Here is a 25,467-nt window from a genome sequence, read left to right as displayed (position 1 = left end):
ATAATAAATAATACCCTTGGATAATAAAGAATATCCAATAATTAGTGTGTGCTCTTTTTGCAAAGTTAATATAATGATAAATAATTTAGGCCTATATTTTACTTTTTAACCCGAGAAATAACCTCTAAATAGAAAACTCTAATACAGTTCAAGGAGCTTTTTAAATTAACACAAGACTTATTTAATGAATTGATAAAAATAACTGTTAGAGTCTCGATAAAATATTCAGAATAAACAAAGCAGCAGGTGGGGTTAAATATAATGAATTGTGAAACAAGACATAAATCCCAACAGATGTACCTCAAGCCTATAAACATTTCCTGAGAAGATTTTTTTTTAAAAGCAATGAAAACCCAAAAACATTGAACAGTTTTGTAAAACACATCTGCAGAGTTACACACAAAGTACTGTAAATTACTTACAAAATAGTCAGTTTGTGTTCAAAATGTAAGCCTATAAAGAATGTCATTCAGCTGTGCAGCTGGTAACTATGATCCCAATTTAAGGGAATTTTAATTCATGTTTGGAATACTATACTCTTGATTTCAGATATATCTGGAAGTAAAAACCAAAGGATAGCAAAATCCTATGGCATGATATAAATGTATACACATGTAGATTTTTCTAATATACTTTCAAAGTCTTGATACCTCTGCACTATGTTTTTGTTTTTTTGCTGTCTCATTGCAATTAAAAGAAACATACCACTACTTTGAATATTTTGCACATAAAGTAAAAAAGATTTAAACTTTACATTCCCATAGGAAAGTAGATCTGCAAATGTGTATACTTAAGAATTGCTTCCCTCTGCTAAGCCCCAAAATGAAACTGCATATTTAAACTAACCAAACTCATACACTGATAGCTTTCCTTAGCTAAAACTGAACCTATAAAAATAGCATTATGTTAATCAACAATTTTCATTTGCAAGGAATCAAATCTAAGCTCACCTCAAATTATGTGAAAGTTTGTTTCTTGTATAAAATTGGGTAGTTATATAACTGACCTAACTTTTTTTCCCCCAAGGATTGAGTTAGGTATTTCTAGCACTTAATACTATATAAATATTGGACTGGGGATTTAGCTCAGCTTTGCAAGCGGGCAGTCGTGAGTTTGATCCCCGGTACCGATAAAAAGAAAAAGACAAAAAAGAAATACTATATAAATATTGATCATCAGTAATTTGATTCTGTTAGGAACCAGGTTACAAAAAAAACAAGCAAACAAACCCAAAACATGATTCCTACATACTTGGCAATGAGTCAGAAATCTGAAAGCCATTATGTAGTGCTATAAGAATATCATATACGTATTACACTATGTCTTATGGAGCACTATAAATGGTAGAGAACACTGACCAAAAATTTCTACCATATTCTAGTGAAAAAAAGCTCCAGTAGCTTAAGAGGACTGAGCTCTGGGTATATTTAAAGGAAAAAGTAAAGCCATGCTCTGGGGAAATCAGGTTTTTTCGACTTCAGAATTCTCATATACAAAAACTAAGGCACCTTGAATGTTGCATACCCCAAACTTAGAAAGTGCGTCCAATCTTGTTGCTCTTATATAACTTGACTCAATTAAGCATGTGCTTATTTAAGCTAGTAATCTCATTTTGAAGTTACTAAGGTTCACTGAGCTATCAGCTTCATGAGCAGTTGGGGGAAAATATACTTCAGAACTTTAGAAATAAGGTCATTAAAGACTTGCATGTCCAGAAAATACGAAACATAATAAAAGAAGACACCATCATTCATCAATACATTCAATGAATATTTGGGTGGCTATTAGGTGCCAGGCACTGTTTTGGGTACTGGACCTATCAACAAAATAGTCAAAAATTCCTGTAACACTGTAGGGTAATCGGTGCAGTCAATAAAAATAAAGGAGGCAATAGGTAGCATGTCAAGTAAAGATAAATGCAAAGATAGAGAAAAAAGAAGAAAGGGTATATGGGAAGGAGATTCCAGATTGAGGTATGCACAATCCCTGAGGCAGCTGGTTGTCTGATTCATTGTCAGAATGGCAGAGAATCGCTGTGGAACATGGTAAGCAGATGTGAGTAAATGTAGAAAGAGGTGATGTCTGGAGATGAGAGGCTCATGCTAGGCCTCATAAACCTCTAAAAAGAAATGTATTCTTACTTCAAGAGAGATGGGAAACCATAGAGAGTCTTGAGTGGAAGAGAGACGTGATCTGACTCAGGATTTCACAGGATCCTTGTGAGGAATGATCTAGAAAGTGTAGTGGTCTATGGTCTTTCTCAGTAAGTAATATTGCATTTTCGTTGCAAAACAACTATGTTATCTGGCGAGCAACTATCATTTGCAAATTAGTAAAGTGATGATCCTAGTTGTCAGGTCTGGGGCATTAGGGAGAATACAACAGTAGCATGTTAGAACTGCAATGAAGGTGAACCCTTTAGTTTTCAGTGATACAAACAGCCCCTTGTGGGCTCTCATGCAGTAGGTTCCCCATAGCAATGTTTATTGAAGAGGAAAAGTTTCTCAAATGTAAACTCCCTTAGGGATCACAATGCCTATTTACATATTAGAGGCACTGTGGAATCTCTAAATACTTGAATCCAAAGTCTTCAGAGCAAATCCTACTATGGAACTTTCCCTCCAGCACACACCCTGTGTTCTTTAGTTCAAAATAAAATGTGTTCAAATGTATGCTCCATGGCTTCTGGGTTGCTGAGCTTTGAGTTAATCATTTACTTTCATATCCTCATTTCTAAATTGGGATAAGAGCACTTCACATGTCAGAATGTGATCAGATAATGTTTGTAAAGTGCCCCAAATGGTGCCCTCAATTAATGCTCCTCCCTGTGTTCTCTTATTTATCTTCAAAAATTAACCATCTGTTAACATTAAAGGTGTAAATTATAGTGCGACCCTTTGTTGCTCTTACTTAAGATCTACAGGCTTTTGACAGGCTCTATCAACAGGAGTTTAGCACTACACCACCTCATTTTATGATGATCTACAGTATAGTGTTCCCAAGCTGCTGAGACCCTAAGGCAAGCAGAGTCATAGCAATTCTTCAGAACCCAATGTATCATAGTTTAGATTTCTGAATAAGCCTTGGAGATCTTTAGCAAGGCTGGAGTATATGGTTAGTTGAGACTCATGGGTTTCTTCCCTACCCTTCCCTTCATAATGTTTGTATTGAAGACAGTATCCACACTAAGTGGATCCCACTCCACTTTTTTTCTTGCTTTGAGACTGTGTCTTATTAGGTCCCTAAAGTGTCAAGGATGGGCTCATAGTTGTGTCCTGCCTCAGTCTCCCAAAGTGCTGGAATTACAGGCATGTGCCATAATCAGTGTCTCATGACTGAAGTTTTAAGTAAAAGATGATGAATAGCTCATGAAATCCTTTCTCTCAAATGTTTTGGTTGGGTACACATAAATACCCATTCTGAGGGACCGAGAAGCAAACAAAAGTAACATTTAAAATCTACCTTCTGTGTATATGAAAGAAACTGAGATTACCTGGTTCCTTTAAAACACAGTAATATTGTGTTACTTTTTGATATGAAACTTACATCACCAAATTTGAAATACTATTAAAATATTCATTTTATGTCATTAATTTAGATACCAAGGATTGCACAGATTATTTGGCAATTTCATGTAAAAATTGCTAGAGGAGTTGCCATAGTCTGAGGGATGGTATCTGGAAGGATTCAGCACAGCCTTGCTAAGCACTTCTTGCCAGATCTACTCACAGATCTGCTGCTTGCATCCCAGCCTCTGTTTGATTCTAAGCCTTCTTGTTGTAAAGGAAAGATAGACAGATGTTCTGGTCAGCAGTTTCCTTAGGAAATCTACACTGCTTCTCTTGATCTGAAAAGTGGTATCTGGGATCCCTGGAGAGGTCTTGGGCTTTGTGTTATTTCCTGAGTTCCTGCAGCTACCCTCCCCCAAGAAAGATAAAATCAGATCAGAACTGAAGAGGTCACCACTGCTCTAGAATTTTAAGTAGTAAAAACTCTATTTGTGGGCTAGTAAAATGTGTTACCTTCAGGTTTCTTCAAAAATATGAAGGAGACCTTTCAGGGATCATGAATTTCATAGGCTCTAAATGAGCTAAGAATTCTGTACCAAAGTTTAGGTCCCACTGCTCCTTCTGATCTTAATGGTCAGGGGGTAATTCCTGTGTGTGAATGATGGCACTTTTTCCTTTCTTTCCCACCAATTTTAGATTGAGTCACAATTCTATCGCTCATGCTTGAGTTGCCTCAACAGCTGACTGGAGTATAGTTCCTATCCTTTCCATGTGTAAGTACTTAAACTGGCACATACATTCATACCAGACACACTGAGCATTTCGTGCATTCTTCTCAGTAATTTAGTGTTCAGAGCAAAAGTGGAAAGGCAGAGGGGCTGGGGATTTAGCTCAGCGGCATAAGCGGCTGCCTTGCAAGCAGGCAGTCATGAGTTCGATCCCTGGTACACATAAAAATGAAAAAGACAAAAAAAAAAAAAAAAAAAAAAAGAAAGGCAGCAAGGTGTGATAAATACATCTCCAGGAATGTTTTGAGCCCCCAGTACCTTGATGTTTAAGAGAATTTCTATTCTGGAACCTACTCTAGTATTTGTATAGCTCTCAATAATAAAAATGGTAGGACCTAGAGAATAAGATTATATCTGCATCCCAAATCACTAGCCATTTAGGAATAAGATGTTCACTGACTGTTTGTGTGGCTGTGAATGCACAAGGGGAAGGAAAAGTAGTTACTGAAAATTCTTAGGTATATTGACTAGAACTTGTCCCTAACACTTGCTGCATACCAAATCTCATATTTAGAAGCCAAATTTACTCATATAATCCACTGAAAAAGGATTGATGAAGTAGGAGAAAAAGGAAAGACCTATGTAAATGAATTGGTGATGACTGTTCTCCTCAGGGACCTGGTCTTAAGCTATCTGGTGGAAGATAATAACTGCTCACACTCCTTGGTAATATCAGCTCTGGGTTTGGGTCAGAGGAGCTGGGTCAGTGTTGCTTAGAGAAGTTGAAAAATACAAGGTAAATTAATATACTTTCAATTAAATGATAATGTAGTAAAATAGATCTTGAGAAATCTTACCAAACTTCTTGGGATTTACTCTGAGGAACAATATAACAGCAGCCGTCTATGTATTCTACTTGATATGTGAAAGCATACATCCTTGGTCTAGGGGTGTAGCTCAGTGGTCCAGCATGTGTTTAGCATGTATGAGACCTTGGGTTCAAAGTCCTGTACCACAAAAATCTAAAACAAAAGTACAATCCTTTACTAAATACAAATTCAAAATCATTATTTAAAATTCATTTAAGTGGTAGGAGGATTTTAAGGATTTTCTGCCTGTGTCTCCTGCTCTCTCTTTTGCCGTCTCCTTACTTTATTTATTTTGTATTACTTGATAAGCTTTTACTAAAAGTACACTTTATTCCAAGAAAAAAGTAATATTCTAGTTTTCTCACTAAATATCCTTCCACAACGACAAAATCAGTGTGTGTTTCAGTATTTACTGCACATACTTGTTTTTGTTGCTGAAAAGATTCCGGTTGGAGCCTTTGAATTCTTATCTCCAGCCTGTTTACTGAATTTTCAGACAGCTTTCTGAGGATTAAACTATCTTTCACTTTCAAAGATAGAGACTGTTACCCAGAGTTTCTTTCCACAGAATTTTGCTGCAAGATCTCTGGCTGTGCCTGCAGCAACTACAATGAAAACACAGGATGGTTTTAAATTTTTATTTTTCACTGGATGATCCATGAACTCACTTTAAAAAAAAAAAAAACAAACAGAAAAGTAAATTTTTATTTTTCACTGGATGATCCATGAACTCACTTTAAAAAACAAAAAAAACCCCAGAAAAGTACTAGAGCCTATAAAAAGATTAAATCCACCTCCCCCTGTTATTCTTTCCAGAGGCAAACAGCTTCTTCTATATTCTGCTAGATTTTCTATATCCTGCTATATCCTGCTAATCAATCGTTTTGAAGTTGTCATTCATAACTTTGTAGATAATAACTTCTTACGAAAAAGAATACTTATATCTTCCATCTAAGGAACCACTTAGCGTGTGTCAGATGTTCTCCATCTAGTGTCTTCTTCAACAGAAAGGAAGAGCAATAAGCAGAAGAATGAGTGAAACAGTGATTATCAGATGGGCCAGGTTTGTTGTGCCTGGAGTACCATTCCTTAATACCAGGAAGCATCTCTACAGTCCCTACTTACCAGAAGCCCAGCAAGCTTGTCAGGATCAAAAGAGATTTCAAGGCCCTGCCCACTGTTCTGAAATGCTGAGTGACTTCTCCTAACTGCAAACTCTGTTCCTCACATTTGTCCCTCTCCCTTGATTATGTCCCTATGGTTAACTTTCCAATATGTAGAGTATGTGAAGTTGGAGGGCTGTCATGTAAAGTAAGACCAAGTCCTTTCATGCAACTCAGATCCCTGGTGTCCAACAGCCTTTCTACAGAAGTTCAATAACTTCAGTAAAAAGGGAATTCTGTCATAGGGTGGCCACCTACTGATACTTTCTCAGTAGTACTCTCTGTACCCTATCCTAATGGCTCTAGGTTGAAACTTGATTGGGGGAAGGGGACGGGGCAGTGACGAGGAAGTTTTTTGAGTTAATTCCAATCCCAGGAAGCGGCAAGGAAGAGGTTAAACTGGACCAGGAGGATTTTTAAGTCTTTGGCTGGGAGATTCCATTTGGAGAAAGGTGTAGGGGTGGCAAGAGACGCTAGACAAATTCTCTTTAGCTTGGATTTTTGCTCCTGAGCACTTTGGTTCTCACCTGAGGGCGCAGTCGGGCACCCCTGACTTGGGGATGGAAATATTAACAAACAGAAAACGCTTGGAGACTGTAGAGCGAGGCTGGTGGAGCGCTGCGCGGCCCCTTTAAGTGTGCTGAGGCCGGACTGGAGAGGGAGGAAACTGGGAGCCGCGGGGACAAGGGGGAAACCCACTAGCAGAGGAGCCGCGGGGAAGGAGCGTGAGAGCGCAGAAACTTCAGACGCTCCCGGGCCGGGAGGAGCTCCGGAGCTCGGCGGCGGTCACTCCCAGCCTGCTGCAGCATCCTCCTCCCCGTCTCCACCGCCCGGGCAAGTCCGGGAGCTGCCTCTCTGCAGCCACCACGAGCCAGGGGTGCGATCCACCACCCTCAGGAACTTTGGGCTCCGGTGCAGTTCGGGGTGCCTAGCACGCGCGCCCAGGGGAAGCAGGACGCGGGGCGATGGTGGGCGCTGCGCAAGGTTGGGGGTGCGCGGGAGGCGAGCGAGTGTCCCAGGTCCTCTCCGTGTCCCCGGTGCTCTCGGCATCCCCCAAGTGATGGGAGCAGGGCCCGCCCAAGCAGCCACCTTCTCCGCACCGCCCCTTCGCTCGCCCCCCGCGAGCGCGCGGAGTAACCCAGGCGCACCCCTGCGCCCCGAGCCGGTTCTCTCGAGCTGCCGCCGCTACATTGACTGCCGTGGCCGCCAGCGCGGGTGGCCAGCTGCTGACTGGGCTTGCCGGTAGACGGAGAAGCACTTTCTGGCCCTGCTCCATCCGTTCTCACACCCCAACTTTGCCGCTGCCGCGCCTGCCCTGGCGCACGGTGTGGGGGCTCCTCGAGACAGTGGAGTCAGGGAAAGGCACCCACTGCTTCTTGGCTTCGGCTCTTTGTTGTGCGCTCTGGATGGTCCCTGGAAGTGGCTGAGCCTCCTCTCAGAGACCCTGGGACCAGGGACAACCAGCCTTGGAATTCTTCCTCTGCCAAGGGCTCTGAGATATTGACAAGCGTCCGGAAAGGTCGACAAGCAATTGCCCTGAAACTCTTCTGGCGGATTGACCCACGTTGCTTATATTAAGCCTTTGTGTGTAGGGTGTGTGGCGTGTGGTTTCAAAATTTGGGAACCCCGTTTCTACTCCCTTCTCTTGGCATGAGACTGGATGCAGGAGCCACCCGAGGACAATGATCGCGGAGCCTGCTCACTTTTACCTCTTTGGATTAATCTGTCTCTGTTCAGGTAACCCCGCGTCTTTTTTTCTTCACCTTTGATCTCCCTTGCTCATCGGCTCTCCACTTTTGCAAATCAAACCTCAGACTGCGTTTTGGCGACCTCTGTCTTCAAAGGCCGCAGGGGCTGGATCCTTGCACAACTTTTAGGCGAAAAGGCACCTGGTTTGCCCTGGAGCTTTTCCCTTCTCCCCCATCCCCCTAACTGCCCCCAAGCCTCCCCACACCTCTTCCAAACCTAGGCCTTTCGCCAAGTTCAGGGCACGCCCTGCTCTGGGCAGACGCACGTCTGAGCGCGCGGGTCGGGAGGAGCAGCGGGTCGGGGTGGGCTTGGGCCCTGGGAGGAGTGGATCTGAGAATCACCCACCCGCCGTTTCTGGGGCCTGGGAGGGGTTGGGGTGGGGAGATGTGTGGGTGAATCTGGGACTCAGACTCGCCCAGATTCCACAACCTGGTCCTCCAAATCTCTCCTCTTCGGAGCACAAGGGGTTATTAGTAGTTGTTTTATGTAACCAAAGTCTGTAATTAAAGTCGATGCTGAAGAAACTTCAGGAAATAAGCCCTTTTTAGGGGTAGGATATAAACTAACCACTGCCTGGCTAGGTTTAGAAGGAAAACAGACGGTTGCGAGTAACAGGGAAAACAGTTACTTGCCTGGGAATTCTCATTGGCGAGGGAAAACAGAAGGCTGCCTTAGGATTTTTAGGATTAATTAAATAGTACTGCAACTCCATATGAAGTGTTGGAAGGATGCAGCGGCAGCCTTCTGGTGTGAGAGTACGCGCTGTATCTGTGTCTCTGCACTCGAAAACAGTTTGCTTGCACTCCCTAAGAAACTTTTACTATGGGTGAACGGAGCCAGGACTCAACTTTTTGTTTCTTTCCTTTGGTAGATTCTGGTTTCAATCAGAGATCCAATTTCAGGCCTTAAAACACACACACACACACACACACACACACACACACACACTGCATGCACTTCAGTATTGAAAGTCACATTACATCAGGGCCTATAGGTTAGAGCCTCTCAATTTGCATACTTATGAAATCGTTTTGAATGTTAGCTTAGGTTTTTTTGTGGTCTGTGGTGGTGCTTTTTGTTTTGATCAATGATGTTACTTAAGCCAAATAGTTCATGGGATATGAAAAGGAAAAAGAAACACTAAATGACAGTAAATACACACCTAAAAGAATTTAATAGGATTTCTGGCTGAAAGTTACAAGGAACATTTGAATTGAACCACCTAATAAATTCAGTAAATTATTATTTCTTTAAAGAATATGCAAACTGAAATCTCAGCCTCGGATTACTCATGTGTCACACTGGGTGGGTGAGATGAAACCAGTACTTTGGAACCACCTTTCCTAATTTCTTGCTTCCCTTTTCTGCAGAGCATGTTTTTTTTTTTTTTTTTTTCTTAGTTTGCACATCTGACTGATTGAGTAGCTCCCCCAAATCCCCTGCCCAGGCATGGATGCAAATCAAAAACATTAAGATCTGTTCTATCTGTCTCTCTTTGCTCTGTCTCCCCCTAGTTTAATTTACAGCTTCAGATACCTTTGAGATTTTTGTTGATTCACCTTCCCAGTTAAAGTTTATTCACGTGTGTAAAGTGAAGTGTCACTGTGATAAATGACTGGAGGGGCAGATTACTGAAGATAGGGGGATTAATGGTCATTAGTCACTGTTTGAGCTCAGTTTGTATATGTTGGGACATTTTATCATGGCTGTAGATTAAAGATAGGGTCACACTAATAGGATCTCTCTGAAAGCTAGTGGTGTCAGTGTGCAAATTCTGTCTTCACTTGGAGAAATATGTGGAGGTGGGTTGTCCTTTTGGACTTAATTATTTGGTTAACAGTTAATATCCAAGAATTATAATTTGAATACATATGGGCATATTTAGAACCTTACATGGGTGTATTGCTTTGGTTTTCTTATTGGATTTACATTTAAGCCCTTGATCATTTTTATAAATCTGTAGTTTGCCTATAGTTGTGCTTACCTACCTTGTTCGCCAAGTTTCAGGCTAGGCATGTCTTTTGAGCTGCTTCCTCATATTTACCTTCATGGTTCCTCTGATAACTTTCATTCATGCTGTGAATATGAACTTGGGCAGTCAGTCAAGTGACTGGGCTGCTAGGGTGAGTTTCATGCCGCTGTGCTGTTGGGAAGCAACACCATTGATTTGAATAAAACTTCACAGAACTCAGTTAAGCAACAAGTAACTTAGATGTACTCAAGACACCTGGTCAAAGAATGAATGAAGTTCTTGAAAGATTGTGTTTCATGTCTTGCCTGAAGCCTAAGATCACAGTCTATCACTTGTTAATGGAGTGTATTTAAGAGAAATGGTGAGCTTAAATAAATCAAAGTGTACTGAGGGGGTAAGGTACCTTCAACAAGATTTAACCTGTAAAAGCATCTATTGGTTGTCAGTTCTTTTTCTTTCTTTTTTTTTTTTTTAACTGAATGCCACTTAAACAAAGTCCTATAGTTTCTTCAAACAGATTATAAACTATGTTATATGTTGATAGTGTACTTAATATTAAGCATTATATTTAAAAGTGTTCGCTTTTTTATTTAAGGAGAAAAAGAAAAAAAAATAGAAAAAGGGTACAAGTTACACAGAATTTCATAAAACATAAACAGTAGGATAACCATTTATTTTTAATATAATACTATAATATAAAACATTTTATTCTAAACATTTGTTTGTCATAGTCTTTCTCCTCTCAAATCCATTTGTTTAAGTCTACTTTTGAGTGAAAGTGATTGTTTCAATTCAAATTTAAGATACACTTCAAAAGAGTAGTAGTTTCCTGATGTTGTCTTTCAAGAGGAACTTTTTCATTATAAATTTTACTCTGTGAGCTACTTACCTAAGTCCCAACACCCCCCCCCCCACCTTTCTTACAAGATGGTTGAGTATTTGTAAGGACTGTTAGTTTCTTTGTAGCTTTGCTGACCTTTAAGCATACATACCTGAATACAGTGATTTGTTAAGCATATCTTTATTTCCTGATAACTGGCCCTGTGAAACGTATTTATGGTTAAAATATCTTTAAAGCAGAAAGTTTACCTGAACTTTTTTTCTAAATTTTTACTATTACAAATGTTATATTTTCTATGAGTTTAAATGATGTGAACTGCTAAATTCAAACTAACACTTACAAATGTTTACTTATTTATTTTTACACTAACTTGTTCATAACTGTAGTTTAAAATACTCAAGAGAAATCAGTTTGAGAGGATATTGATCATAAAACCTTTTCATGAAGGTTATCAATGATTAGTCTTTATTTGTTGTTATATATGATAATAAAAATGCTAACGTAACATGTTTTGACCCCTTAAAGAATTCATTCCTCACACAAAAATTTAAACTTCCCTGCAAGTTTAAAGTTTTTGAATGAAAAATATAAGGAAATTGAAGATGTCGTCCACTTAAAAGTTAAACCTAAAGTAATCAATAGAATACATAAGGAGTTTGGAAATAAGAAAGCAAAAAGGAAAAGAACCAGAAGCAGAAGCCTAGAGAAGTGATCCAAGGATTCTGGGATCAAGAATTAAACTAGTTTTAAAGTAGAGGCTGAGAGGAGATGGAGAGGGCCATCGATATGTTGTTCAGTGGTTGTAGGGCTTCCTAGCATGTGGGAGGCCTCGAGTTCAATCCTCAGCACCACAAAAGCACCTGGAAAGTTATTTGATTAATTAAAAAATATAACCCAGGGAAGTAAATGTAGAAGATGTGACCAAATCTAAGTGAAGGAGGAACGTGGTAGAAATGGGGTTTTCTGAATGTTTGAGCAGTGTATCTTAAATTTGAATTGAAATGAGATTATATCCAAATTTTGAGCTAAATGAGAAACTTGATGATGACTGTTCTAGGCGGGTATGATGATCACTTGTTGACTATTTGCTGCTTCACATAGTGATGCTCCTGAGAACCCCATAATGGAAGCTGTTGGTAGTAAGATGTTACTTATTCTTATTTTGTAGCTGTGAAAACAACATCGTAGAGAAAGTAGGAGATGTGGATGAACAGAGATGTGAACCAAGCTGGCCCATAACGCTTATCCTGTGAATTTTTCTAGTTGAAAGGGAAATGAAGAACTTAAATTAAAAAGACAATGGTTAAGTCAGTTTTTATTTTAAAAATTTTCCTGAAAATCTGCCTAAACAAGACTGTGTGGATTCAGTCCTTCATGTTTGAAAGAGAGGCATTTTTTTCCCTGTCATTAAGAAAATGGTTTTTCCTCAGGCAATACAGTCAATTCTTTACATCTTTCCAGTTCATATTCAGCCTTGATCCTGTCTGCATTTTCTGGCTTACTTAAAAGAAGAGACTGAACGGATGTCACAACACTGTCTGTTGGAGGTACAGATGCACATAGATCCTGCTATTCTCATTCATGTGCTCTTGAGGAAGGATTTTGCTCTGAATACCAAGGACATAATTGGCCCTTGTCAGAGAAGAGCCTGTGGAGAGACAATCATGTCCCCTGTGGTTGCTCTTCCCCTCTGGGTTAGCTATGGGCTGGCGGTCATTTAGCAGTAGATGAGCCTTCTGCTTGATTGCTGCTCGCAGATGACTCCCTTCATGGTTACTGATCATGGAAGGGTTGAACATTAATACCTGGTTGATCAGCTGGTCGGAAACTGCTTATGCATAGCCAGGAAAGTTGCCATCCTGTGGAGATCAAAAGACTACCTCCTTGCTTTACATTTCCGGATTAGCATGGTTTGCTTCTCTCTTTCTCCCTCAATGCTTGCTGTCCTTCAATCTGTGTTGAAGAAGAAGAAAAGATTATAGTGTATGTGGAGATAGCTTTGATCTCCACTTCTTTGCCTTTTCCTCTTTCTCTTTTTCTGCCTCTCTGCATCCAAAAGGCTATTTCTAACCTTGGAGAGTGTCACATTTCTTGCTTCATGGGAGCTCTTAGCCTCATTTCCCTTCATTCAAAACAGGCTGTTACAAATCTCCTTACTTCTGTGATTTTACTTGGCTCCAAAACATCTATGACAGTGTTGTTCCACACATAAAATAATATTTTGAACAGTATGACTGTTCTTTCTGACTTCATTCAAGGGGAGAAGTACCTCTCTGGCATCCACAGCTGTGCATGACTTTAGAGACAGAAAAGAATATCTATTTTATGTAATTAATTCATTTTATTTTCTTGTGGGTGAGTGCCTAGAAAGTAAAGGATTATAGAAAATGTTCTTGGAGTTTGATGCTAAATAGTCTATAGGCTTAATGCCTGTCACCCAGTTTGACACTTAAATGAAGCGTTAAAAGCACCATCAATGGATACAAGCAAATGTCAACAGAGCAATGTGGTTGTGTGTTAAGTGGGAATATGGTCTTTTTGTGTCAAGAGATTGATTGATTTGTCTGCATCATATAGAAAGTAGTCAGCTGTGGTTCCTAATAATACAATGTATTTTAGGAACCTATTCTTTAGACTGTTCGTCTTTCCAGTTATCTAAAATTTACTAGAAAACATATTTTAAAAGCACTTCTGGCAATAGCAAGTTACAGTTACATTTTTCTAATATGATTTTGATTCAATTTTAGAAAATGTCAAGTTCAAAGTATGTCTATATTCAACTCATTTGTACACGATCTGAGCGGTGGGGATGGTTTGTCCACAGAAAGCCTTGGAAGGACCACAGAGGCCTCAGAATGGACGGTGCTGATAATCTCTGATTATCTGCAAAGGACTCTGTTTGAGAATACTATTGTAATTGCTACCTTCTACAGATTTTTCATTGAATGTGAAGAAATGAGAATTGAAAGAAAAAGAAAATTATTACGTGTACCCATTTAAATTAAAGTTGATTTTAGATATATGGTACTCTTGATTTGATTTAAGATTTCATTGTGGATAGCAATAGCAAGAGAATGTTTAGATGACCATGAAGTTGTTTGTAGCATGTAATATATAACAATGCTTTATGTATCATCATGTAAAAAATTCAACTTTGTAAATTTACTTCTGAATTTTAGAAGAAGAGGAGACAGAGGTGAGATTTGAGCTTCTCTTTTAAAGTGATGAAGCCCTTTTATGTTATTAGAGATTCCAGGATACAAAAAGAAAACAGGGCCAAAGAATGATTGAATCAGGCCAGAACTATTTGTTTCATGATTACTCGCTATTGTATGATGCTAATGAGACAGGCTGATTCTGATAATTTGATCTCCAAACTCAACTGGTATTTTGTTCTGTTTTTCAGTTGAGTATGTGATATTTCTGTTTTCAATACTCATTGACTAACTTAATTTGACTAAAACAGTATGTCTATCTGCAATTCTCCTATCATAAAATAAAATAAAATAAAATAAAATAAAATAAAATAAAATATAAGCTGTTAGTTTCATATATCTAAAAACTGGTTTTGTTTACTCTGGCCTCATTTAAAAGGCAGTTTTTATCACTCTAAAACTTCACTAAAATGGTTCTTGCTCATGTAACAAAGTGAGCTAAAGCACATTTGTACGTGTTAACTACACACCTCTCGGCAGCTGTAAACTACTCTAGTTGCTTAGCTTGGGAAGTAATTTCAGAGCCTCTAGACCATTCAATTAGCCAGTTGTCTGTTTAAAGTAAACTGCCTAATACTGGCTGTGGAAGATAAAACTCATCTGTTCTGTTCTTTCCTTTCCTTTTGAGAAGAAGCAAAGATTTCTAGCAATCTGATATCAAGCTTCAAACTATAAGTTTCTTAAAGTGATGAATTTAGTCAGTATTATACTGCCCAAAAAAACCATAATCATGTGAAGGAAAATGGGAGAGAGGAGAAGTCTTCATTTTCTTGCTTCTAATCTCCATAACTTCAAGTCAAATAGACACATCATAAGAACGGTAATTATTTAGATTCAGTGTAGAAATGGAAATACAGTGCATTATATTATTTGGACTTTACCGATAAAAGTTCATTACTTCTTATAAGTACATTTTATTTATATTTATTCTATGATGATAAAAAAAACATAAATAATTAATTAAATGATGAACTGAGGCAGTGGACCCCAGTTGTATACACTCAATTGTGTACTTGAAGGACAAAGCAGCAATAATAATATTTCTAATAATACTAGTAATAATAATTTTAAAATCTAAAATTTCTAGTCTTATGATCTGCCATGGATAGTGCCATGGATAGTGTCTTTTTTTAACAATGAAAGCGACCATGGTTAGAAGGAATGTGTTAGTATTGCCTTTGTTTATTGATAGAGAAAATGAAGCTCAGAAAAGTTAAGCTCCTTGACTGTCAGTGAGGTGGAGTGAGGATCTGAAACCAGCATGTCTGAATCAGAATTCTCAGTTATGCAGGTATACATGTGTCGGCTCCCTTTAAGAAAACAAATGCAGGTGAAACTAAAAAGTACACATAACAAGTTAAGGTACTTTCTGTAGAGGAAACGAGATGATGATGCTGATCTATTTTAGTTCCTTTGTAGATGTTAGACTGTACACTGTATCTTCCTGTCAGCTACTCTCTTCTGCCTATCATATAAGTTCCAAAAAAAGGTCTGCCTACCTGTTGACCACCTTGGTATCATAAAAAGGAGACACCATAGAATGACACTGGTCTTAAACAGCATAGTTTAGTAGATTCATTTTTGTTCAGTGTTTGACATAAAGTTGAGATAGAATCAAACATGTTTCATGGTGACTCAGTTGTATAGGTGGATTAAAATTTCCTCAGGTAAACTGTAGCATTTCTGGGAACTCACTAAAGAATGCATTATTAAATTGTTGTGGTTTTTTTGAGGTTGAAATAAATGATTTACTTCATAGTTAGATGTCGCTGATAATAAGAACCTATGGCACAGATGCTGGGTTAGAATCTGTAACCAGTTTCTATAAAGGTAGATCCTTCTTCAGTGACAGGTTTTATGGAAAACAAGAAAAGAATGTAGCATTGCTTAGGATGTTTCCTGCCAGTGACACCCAATTGTGTCTGTAATAGCTATCAAAAACAGTACTGTAATAGTATGCTTTGAGAAGTAATATAGTTGGTTATAAAAACGTTACATTTTTGCTTTACTTACCCTTTAAAATATACATTTCTGTGACTCATCTGTGATTTCCTAGGGATAGTTTTTTCAGCTGAGTTCAATGTTCTTCCAAATTTATTTCCAAATCCGTAGATGAGATCATGTGCATTTTTCTCTCCATGTGTAGCTTTACAGAAAGCTTAAGTGAAGATCAGTGTTTTTCTTAGTTACTTTATACTACTAATCACAATACTATACCTGAAACTCTCTGTTAGCCTTAAAGCTTTTACTTTGTCTTAAAATGTAGTTCATAATAAGCATGCATTCATTGTTTTGAGTTCATTTAATGCTACTTGTATATTATTGTTGAATGGCATTTTATTCCTTGGTAAGTTGCTTATTAAAAATTATGTTAATAGTGAAAAATTATTATTAAGTAGAAGTTTGTTGCTATTAGATACTTTTAAGAATATTTCATACATACTTGGTAATATAAAATAGTTTTAATACAAGACTCAGTTTGTTCATATATAGACAGCAAGATGATGAGTTTGTTGACACTATAGAAATAAAAGATGTTTCTGATATGAGAAAAGAAGGGGAAATGCATTTTGGGAATTCGTTCATTCAAGGGGATTTGCTGACAAGAAGACCTTCCTGGAGTGAGGTGATTGTAGTAATGAAGATGACTTGTTGAGCCAGGGAAAGTGCTACAGAGGAGCATCCAGTAGAAGGAAGCGGAAAGCCTACATAATCTGCTAGAATAGGTAGACTTCCCAAAGTTGACAATTGAGAATTTCACTAATGACGTTGTTATGTTTGTACAGAACATTACTTAATAATTGTATTCATTCTTTAATTCACTTATCAGGAAACAAAGTTTAAAAAACACTGTGCTTAAGGAGTTTATAGTAAATGATTGATTGCTGTGTGATTTAGAGATAGACATGAGTACTCTATAAGCCTATGTTGAGACTATAAAAAGTAATGCCTGTGTTAATAGCTTGTAATTGCATCAATTTAGCTAACCGAGAGTGTATACATTGTTTAAAACATCATGCTGTACACCATGATATATATATATATATATATATATATATATATATATATCATATATATAGTCTATTATAAAACTAATTTAAGTTTTTATATAAAAGCTTTCATTAAATGAAGAAAAGGTGGTAGAAAGTCATAGGAATTTGATGGCCTGATTTTTAGAGATTATGACATTTGACTTTTGGCATTCATTTCGAAGTTATGGATAGCAGTGTACAGGTAGATAGACTCCAACATGATTCTGCAAGTGTTTTTCTTAACCAATAAGAACATCACATGGACAGTACCTTTAACAACACTTTCATCTCTCTGAGTCTCTATGTTCTCTGCAGTATTCTGAACACAGAACTCACCCTTCCAACACTATTTTTTGTGTCAGTAATTGCATCTTCCCAGCACAAATAATTTGATTTACAATTGATTTCTCTTAACATTAAAACTGACTTGAATTTCTTATCTACTGGCCTTGGTTTTGCCCTCTATATCTATCTAGTGAATATAGTTTCTATATGAATCTGTCTCAGTATTTGAAGACAGATGTAGTTTTTCTAAACCTGCTATTCTTAAGGTATGAGATTCTCATTTTCTTTCTTTGATAAACATTTTCCTTTCTTATGTTGTCTTTGATGTTGTTATCTTTAATATGTTTTCTTGATATCTTTCTAAAGTACAAAAGACTTGAGAACTCTAGCTTTTTAATTTAAAAATATAGATAACTTTTAACTTTGTCTTCTAATAAATCTTTTGTTTTATCAAAAATTTCTCTCAGTGTTTGCAATGCAATAATTTTCTGGATCTGGAGAATTAAAATATATTAAGAAGATATATATACATATTCTCACTTTTTTTTTTTCCATACTGAACTATCTGAAAACTGTCCTTGCTCATCTGAAGTCATAATTCTTGGATGAGAAGAAAGTAAACAGTACCTAAGATACAATCTTTTATCTGGTTGAAATATAGAACCTGTTTAAGGAAAGAATGGCTTGTGTGAGGTCCTGGGATGGTTAATGAACCTAGGCACGGAGGACTATGGTTCTAGTTTACTTAAACTTTCAGATTTTGAAAACAGAAACCATAAACTTTTATTTCTAAGTAAACTATCCTAATCCATACATTTGAATAAGTGAGTCTAACCTAATACAATGCCTTTTTACCAAATATAGCCCAGAGATCACTATTTTGTGGCTGCTGTTTTATACCATCCATCTCATGTATAACTGACCTATCTGTTGTTGTTTATTCCTGAAACCCTAAAGATGTCATTATCCCCTCATTTGTTTCAGTCAGTAGTTTAGAAACATTCTACTTTTCTAGTGCTTGGCTTTCCTTACTGTATTACTTTTAGTTAAATGGTTATTTAATGGCTTATCTATTTAACCAAAAGCTTCTCTTTATTGGGAGCTATTTACATTTTACAAATTGTATTTGTTGAGCCAGGCAAAGTGATCAGTTTTACAACTTATGTTTATTCTTTTGTCTTAAAGCAAACAAACAAAGAAAACAAAACCACAGGCTTTTTGATGAGCTTAGAGTCCCTGATGAGCTGAATAAGTAAATATGTTCTTGAATAAGAGAAGTGGTTAGTGTACTCTAAGCTTTACTGATTGCTACTAAAAGAGTCACTGCTGTGTTACATCTGACTTACATGTTAAGAAAATACATTAAGGAATTTGAAGAAATAAAAATAAAGGAAATTGAAACTCCGGCTGCATTTCAAAGAACCTTGATCTTCTGCAAGAATTATGGCAGGATCCTTTCTAAAATCTAGAACCCTTAGTTTGCTTTACTATTTGTTTTCAGATCGTTAGCTATTTGACAGAAATATTATCAGGAGAGATATTTAATGTAAAAGGTCAGTAATTATTTCCAATTGAATATAAACCACAGATAAAAATAAAACATCTCTTAAGTTTTCAATGAAAGTTATTAAATTTACAAAATACTGATTTATGCAGTTTTCAAGAGCATACTTCACATTTCCTTAAGGTATCTTGTGCATTATTCATAATTTTTTTTAAAAAATAATTCTTGGAGGATTTTTTTAACCAACATAGGTATGAGACATTGTGCTCAAGTTCTCAAGATACATTATACATCTCAATGGATGAAGAAACTTCTTTTAAATTATCCCTTTCAACTCCCTTCAAAACACTGTGGTCATTTTCCACTAGATCTAAGTAAAATATTTCTACATATAGCAATTGTATTCATCATTTTTCACTGCAAAGTGCAAAAAATTTCTTTTTGTGTTTGAACGGCATGTCCTGCTGGAATAATATGACAGAGTCCCATTGGGGATCATTAGGAGGATGGCTCATGTAAGACATCTAGCAGGGGCAGCCCTCCTCATGCTAAATTCTAGAGCTGCAGCTCTTGAACAATATGAGATGCTCACAGGCATGAGGCAGGGAATACTGTCTGAGTGGGACAAGGTCAAGGCATGGGCAGGGAAGAGGTCAGAAGCTGTAATGTGCCCTAAGCAAGGAGAGCTGATTCATTTGAAGCTATGAACCGTCACCAGCATTTCACTGTCCACAGGAGGCATGTTTAAAGATGAGCATTATTCAATACTTTGACAAAATAGCTTGCCAAAAATAACTGATTCTTTATTACTTGAAAGGGTGACTATAATTTCCATATTTCTTTGGAAAGTATTTGTATAGCTCATTTGCTTAAGTCTTGCTGATTTTTATTGTCCCTTGTGCAGTAAGTATTTCTTTTCACTATTTTTATACACAAAGACTCTTTTATGATTCGAGGAGATTATATATATATATGTATATATATAATATATACATATATACATATATATATATATATATATATATATATATATATATGATTTGTTTTCTGATGCAAGAGTCCATCTGGTTTGGTTATATTGGCAATATTGACTTGCTTATATTGCACACCTTCCTAATTAAAGAAACAAATTTGAGTGAAGAGATGAATGAAAAACCTCTTCCCACACTGGCTTTTCTGAATGCTGATCTGTCTATTTAGGATTGCTCTGCTAGATACTTTTCTGTCTGTTATTTTTCCTCCAGTGTGATCCATCCTAATTCTTGTTTGGCTTAACAAATTGATCCAGAGGTCTTCTTTTTCTGGAAAGTTTTAGCACCAATACATCTACCCAAGGTAGGCTTGGTGTGCTTATGTCTTTTGTTTCCCAAGCATCATCTACGAAACCGCCCTTAAGTACTTTCAGGCTGTGCGATGTATCCTACTTATTTAGAACTTCATTCAGACTGTGGGGGTTGAATTAATGAATTACAGCCAACATATAGGCCATGCAGTGAAGGAGGAAGATATTCAATTAATATAATTGGCCCATGCATTTCTTGATCTTGCTTTGAAAACAGTTATAGCAAGGATTAATACTCCCTTTAATTCTTAAAATTTTATTCTTCTAGAAAAAATCTAACAATTGGAAGTGGCAGAATTGCCATACATTACAACTTTGTATCTGTTGGTTGTTTTTTGTTTTGGTTTTATTTTTTGTATAGAGATTATATCATTCTGTTTGCGTGGGGGTCTTTTTGGTTTTTGTTTTTATTGTTTCGTTGAGACAGGTTCTTGCTGTGCAGTTCAGGCTGGTTTTGAACTCATGTGATAGTCCTGCCTCAAGCTCCCAAGGGCAGGGATTAAGATTTTTGCCACCATTCCTGTCATATCCCAGTGTATTTAAAAAGCAGATTTTAGAACCATTGTGGTATAAATGTACAGTGCCACATTTGGAAATAACATACAGATGCAGAAACTTAGTGACACTGGATCTCTCAAAATGATTTGGACAGGGCTTTTGGCGTCTGCCTCTCCTTGTAATGGTCAGTACTTGATGGATGGATTGTGATATAGGAAAAAAACATGACTTAGGTTCAGATTAGCTGATTTTTAGCTTTGAACCTGTTGTTGACTAACTTCATGCCATGAGAGACCTAGTTTATTTACATGTCAAAGGGAGACTAAAGTAGTTCATAGTTAGATCTCTTCCCAAAATTTAAGTTTTGTAATTTTTAATCTGAAGATAATGCAATGAGCTAATTTATCTCTCAGTTGAGTTTTTTTTCCTTAGTGCGTTTTTCGGCATGGCATAGTGATTATAAGGGAATGGACTTTCAAGTTAAAAATATGTCACTTTTCTGCTTCCTTATCAGTAAGTTGGAGGTAATATAGGTACCTACTTGATAAGAGTGTGTGAAAATTAAATAAATTAACACATGTGAAATCCGTCAAATAGTATTTGGCATGTTTGATCTTCTGTTTGAGTGTGAATTATTACATTGCTTTTATTATCAAGTTTTTTTCAATGTAGTTTTTTTTTTATAAACTAGTTTATGTTAGTTGCCAGGTGCAGGCCCTAATTTAGCAACCTTCACTTTAAACATAACCCTTTCATAGAATCCAGTCTTTAAGATCTCTTATCAGACATTTAACAAGGGGGAAAAAAAAAAAAACAGCAAGAGAAGTAAGAGCATCCATAAGAGAAAATGAAGGGTTAATTTGACAGGTTGGAGACAGATTTCTGGGCAAACTGCCATGCCAGTGTGATAGCCATTTCTATTTGAATAAAGGAAAATATAATATTGTTTATGCTGTACAAAAATGCTAACAATTAAAGGTTGTATCATGTTACCACACCACTCCACCCCCCAATTTAAAAAAAAATGTTAATGCCACTAAGAGGATTAAGAGATTTGCAATTTACTGTGAATTATTTTAATCAGATTATAGATCCTCCTTTACTCAGGGCTCAACTCTCTTGGACTTGAAAATGGAGGTTTTCCTTTGGGGTTCTAAACTGGGACAGGCACTTGGGAAGCGTGGGACATGGAGGAAAATGGGGTCTGGATAGATGTTACAGTAATATGGTCTGCCAAACTGTGAGACAGAAATTCTAATGGTTTAGAGGGGGACTAGTTGCAAACTTTACGTATTAAAAATTTCTTTGATTCCCATAACACTGCAGCCTGGTACCTTATTTAACGTTACGTATTAAAAACTTCTTTGATTCCCATAACACTGTAGCCCAGACCCTGCTTACCTCAGGAATACAAAGATCAAGTTAGAATTATTAATACTATGGCTCAAGAATATGCTTATAACAGGACTTGACATAGCCTGGGAAATTCATTGTTGTTTATAGGATTATAGGGTGATTCACAGCTTGGTCGCTAGAGTAATAATTCATTTAATAAATAATTATCACCTTTTTGTGTTTGGCTGTTTATGTTTTAATATCGGCACTCTCAGTAATGAACTATGTAAACACAATTATATTACTTTTCTGAATTTTGATCCTTCCATCTAAAAATTGAAATTTGACTATATAGAAAAAGAGACATATCCAGTACTTTCTCCATAAAAATATTCCACAAATGGAAGCAGTTTTAAATTGAAGTCAGTAGAGAAATAAATTCCTTGAGTTAAACCAATATTAAGTTACTGAGATCTAGTATAGTGAGATTTGTTGCTTTTAATAAGATGATAAAATTATGTGCTTATTAATTGGACAAACTGTAAATTAAAGTACTTAGGCTATTCAACTAAGACATTTAAATCTCACAATAAAGAAAATGATCTGTAGAAATTTCCTTGAAACCGTAGTGCACATAGATATTATCAAATTTTAACCTTTCATGTAATTCGGTTTTCTAGGAAGGCACCAGAAAATATTTGGTGGTGACACATAGTACTAATTGTGTACTAACTTGTATTACTAACATTATAAGACATTTGAACAGGTTAAGAAGAGCAATAGACTGTATATGTCATGGCCAGAAGAGAACCGTATTTTGTAGTGTCATTACTAGTTTTGGGTGTCACACATGCCCTCGTGTTTTCTGTGACTATCCCATGCCAGTGCTGCTTGTTGGGTGTGGGCTGCTGGTCATTTCTCAGGGAAGCCTTCTTTGCCTTCCTTATATTCTATTCATGCCAGGAATCTCACATTTCTGAGGCAGATGACTCCTGTGTATTTTGTAGTAGAGCTGAATATCCCCTATCGTTGCAGTACGGCCAGCACACAGTAGGTGCTTACTAAATGTCTGATGGACGTATAAAAATTTAAACGAATAGTTATAGAATTTAGAAAGGCTAAGTATATCTAATGAAAAATAATAAATCCTCTTCTTAAAGATAACTAGGGCTCTGGTATCTGATATTTCAGCGATTTGTCACATTAACTATTTTCTTCCATAAATGTAATAGGAAAGAACTCAAAGTGCTTAAGTGTGCCGTACTTAGTGGATAGATGTAAACGTTGAATTGTTTTGAAGCTGGAGCGAAGCACTTTATTTTTATCTTGTAGGGGTATACAAGAACCTTCAAGAGCCTCATTGTTAAAAATAAATTTTTAAAAAGTGCCTGGTATCTTAATGAAACTCTTTTATAAACAGTTGGGCATAAAAGATGCAGTGCGATTTAAAAATTCTTTAGTCTATACGCCATTCAAAAATAACTGAATGAGTTTCTGTTGGAGATGAGAGATTTCTAGACACTGGTGATAAGGAGACAAACTTAGTTATGGCCACCATACATGAAGCGCAGGTTGTGTGATAACTGAAGGAGATATATGAATGATTTTAATATTGTGTGCACAAGCATGTGCACACACACATTACAGACACACACAATACAGAAGGACAAGAAGGGAAAAGGTACTTCCTACCAGGGTAGGGGCTGATTTAATGACAAACTAAATATATCCCTTTCTTTCTCATTGTTTGCCCATTAGATGAAGCAGAAGAAATACATATATAAAGATAGAAAAATTATTTTTCACAATGGAGAAATAAGAGTTTATATGAAATTATGAACAGTCCTCCATATTTGTGCATTCCATATCCATGCACGAAATATTTGAAGAAGAAAAGTTGCCTTTGCACCAAAAATTTGCAGACTGAGTTTTTATGGTTATTCCTACACAATACAGTATAAACATTTTTTCCATCATTTTATATATTGTCAGTATTCAAGAGATGATTTAAGTATATATAGGACGAGGTGTAGATTATGTGCAAATACTATGCTTGTTTATTTATTTTTAGTCTTTTGAGACAGGATCTCACTTTATAGTACAGATTGACCTTGAACTCTCTATGTAGGGTGGGCTGGCCTGAACTTGCAGTGATCTTCCTGTCTCAGCCTCACATGTGCTGAGATTGCAGGCACATGCCACCATGATGGGCATTATGCCATTTTATATAAGGAACTTTAACATCTATGGATTTTGGATTTTGGTATGTGTTGAGACTGAGGGATGGATACATTTATAGATCAGGTGTCTGTGCCAGGAATCTGTGGTCAGAATAAAAAGTTTTCATATTCTGAGTTAGGTAGATTGAATTTCATTATGTGGGAAAAAAAAAAAGAGACCATTAAATGTTTCTAAGTAGTGAAGAGACTGCTTCTACACAGATCTGACTGGAAAAGCATTATGTCAGTTAAAATGATGTTGGGGCAAGACGGTGAGTAAAAACTATCTGTAGAAATGAAGCAAAGAAGAATTTGCAGTGGAAGCATGATTAGATGTGACTCACAGAACCTCTGCAAGAGGGGTGATTTCAGGTGATGTCTAATGACTGGCATGGACACCAAGAACCAGTGCTGAGGGAGGAACAGTATGGATGCAGTCAACATTAGGCATCGTATTTTTGCAAGCTGACTTTTGATGATAGTGGATTTTCAACTGAGCACTGTAAGAGACCTGAAGTACAAAAATTCCATCAGAAATTTAAGAGAATCATTTAGAAATACAGCTTTGGGAGAAATCTGGGGATAAGTGACAAGAAAAGTTGCTCTAATGAGAAGTTTAAGAGTAAAAAAGGGGGGCTGGGGATTTAGCTCAGCGGCATAAGCGGGATTTAGCTCAGCGGCATAAGCGCCTGCTTTCCAAGCAGGCAGTCGTGAGTTCGATCCCTGGTACCGAAAAAGACCAAAAAAAAAAAAAAAAAAAAAAAGAGTAAAAAAGGGAGGAGGGAGTGGGCCCTAAAATAAAACTAGTTCTTCAGGCTTCTTTTGTTCTTATTTTTATTAGTCTTTAAATTAGACCACTATAATGTGAATCTGTAGATAATATTAGAGGTCTGATTATTAAAGATGAGAAAATTAGAGGAAACCATCATTTTGAGTTTTTTTTTAGCTGCAGTCATTTCAACTTTGAACAAGTTTACTCTTTGATAAGTGCTCTGCCATTTCTGTAATACACTATTGATTTAGGGGGGAAAACATGGGTTATAGAATAGATTCCAGTTACAATTTAATTCAATGAGTATTTACTGAGTAATCAGTTGGTCACGTTATCTGGAATAAATTAGAGGCTTATGGAATCTGAGAGTGGAAAGAAAACAAGGAAGTCTGGTACAACACACACTAAAACAGAAATTCATTCATGTTTGTATG

General features: G+C 36.9%; 1 protein-coding gene across 7 annotated transcripts in view; it reads left to right on the top strand.

Moving 5' to 3' along the window:
* Positions 1-25,467, top strand: part of Robo1 (roundabout guidance receptor 1) — a 1,010,950-nt gene that overhangs the window by 618,461 nt on the left and 367,022 nt on the right. The window contains exon 1 of one of the 7 annotated variants that reach the window (XM_023564910.2): positions 7,824-8,006. The exons of the other annotated variants lie outside the window; for them this stretch is intronic. Coding sequence (XP_023420678.1) covers positions 7,952-8,006 — 55 coding nt within the window. The 5' untranslated portion in view covers positions 7,824-7,951. Of the gene's footprint in view, positions 1-7,823; positions 8,007-25,467 lie in introns of those variants that run through there. 7 annotated transcript variants of the gene reach the window in all.

The sequence above is a fragment of the Cavia porcellus genome, unplaced genomic scaffold, assembly GCF_034190915.1.
Source record: "Cavia porcellus strain 051 isolate PalLab524CR breed Dunkin Hartley unplaced genomic scaffold, mCavPor4.1 scaffold_15, whole genome shotgun sequence".
NCBI classification, from domain to species: domain Eukaryota; kingdom Metazoa; phylum Chordata; class Mammalia; order Rodentia; family Caviidae; genus Cavia; species Cavia porcellus.
The sequence above is the reverse complement of the archived record's forward strand: the minus strand, read 5'-3'. Positions and strand labels throughout refer to the sequence as shown.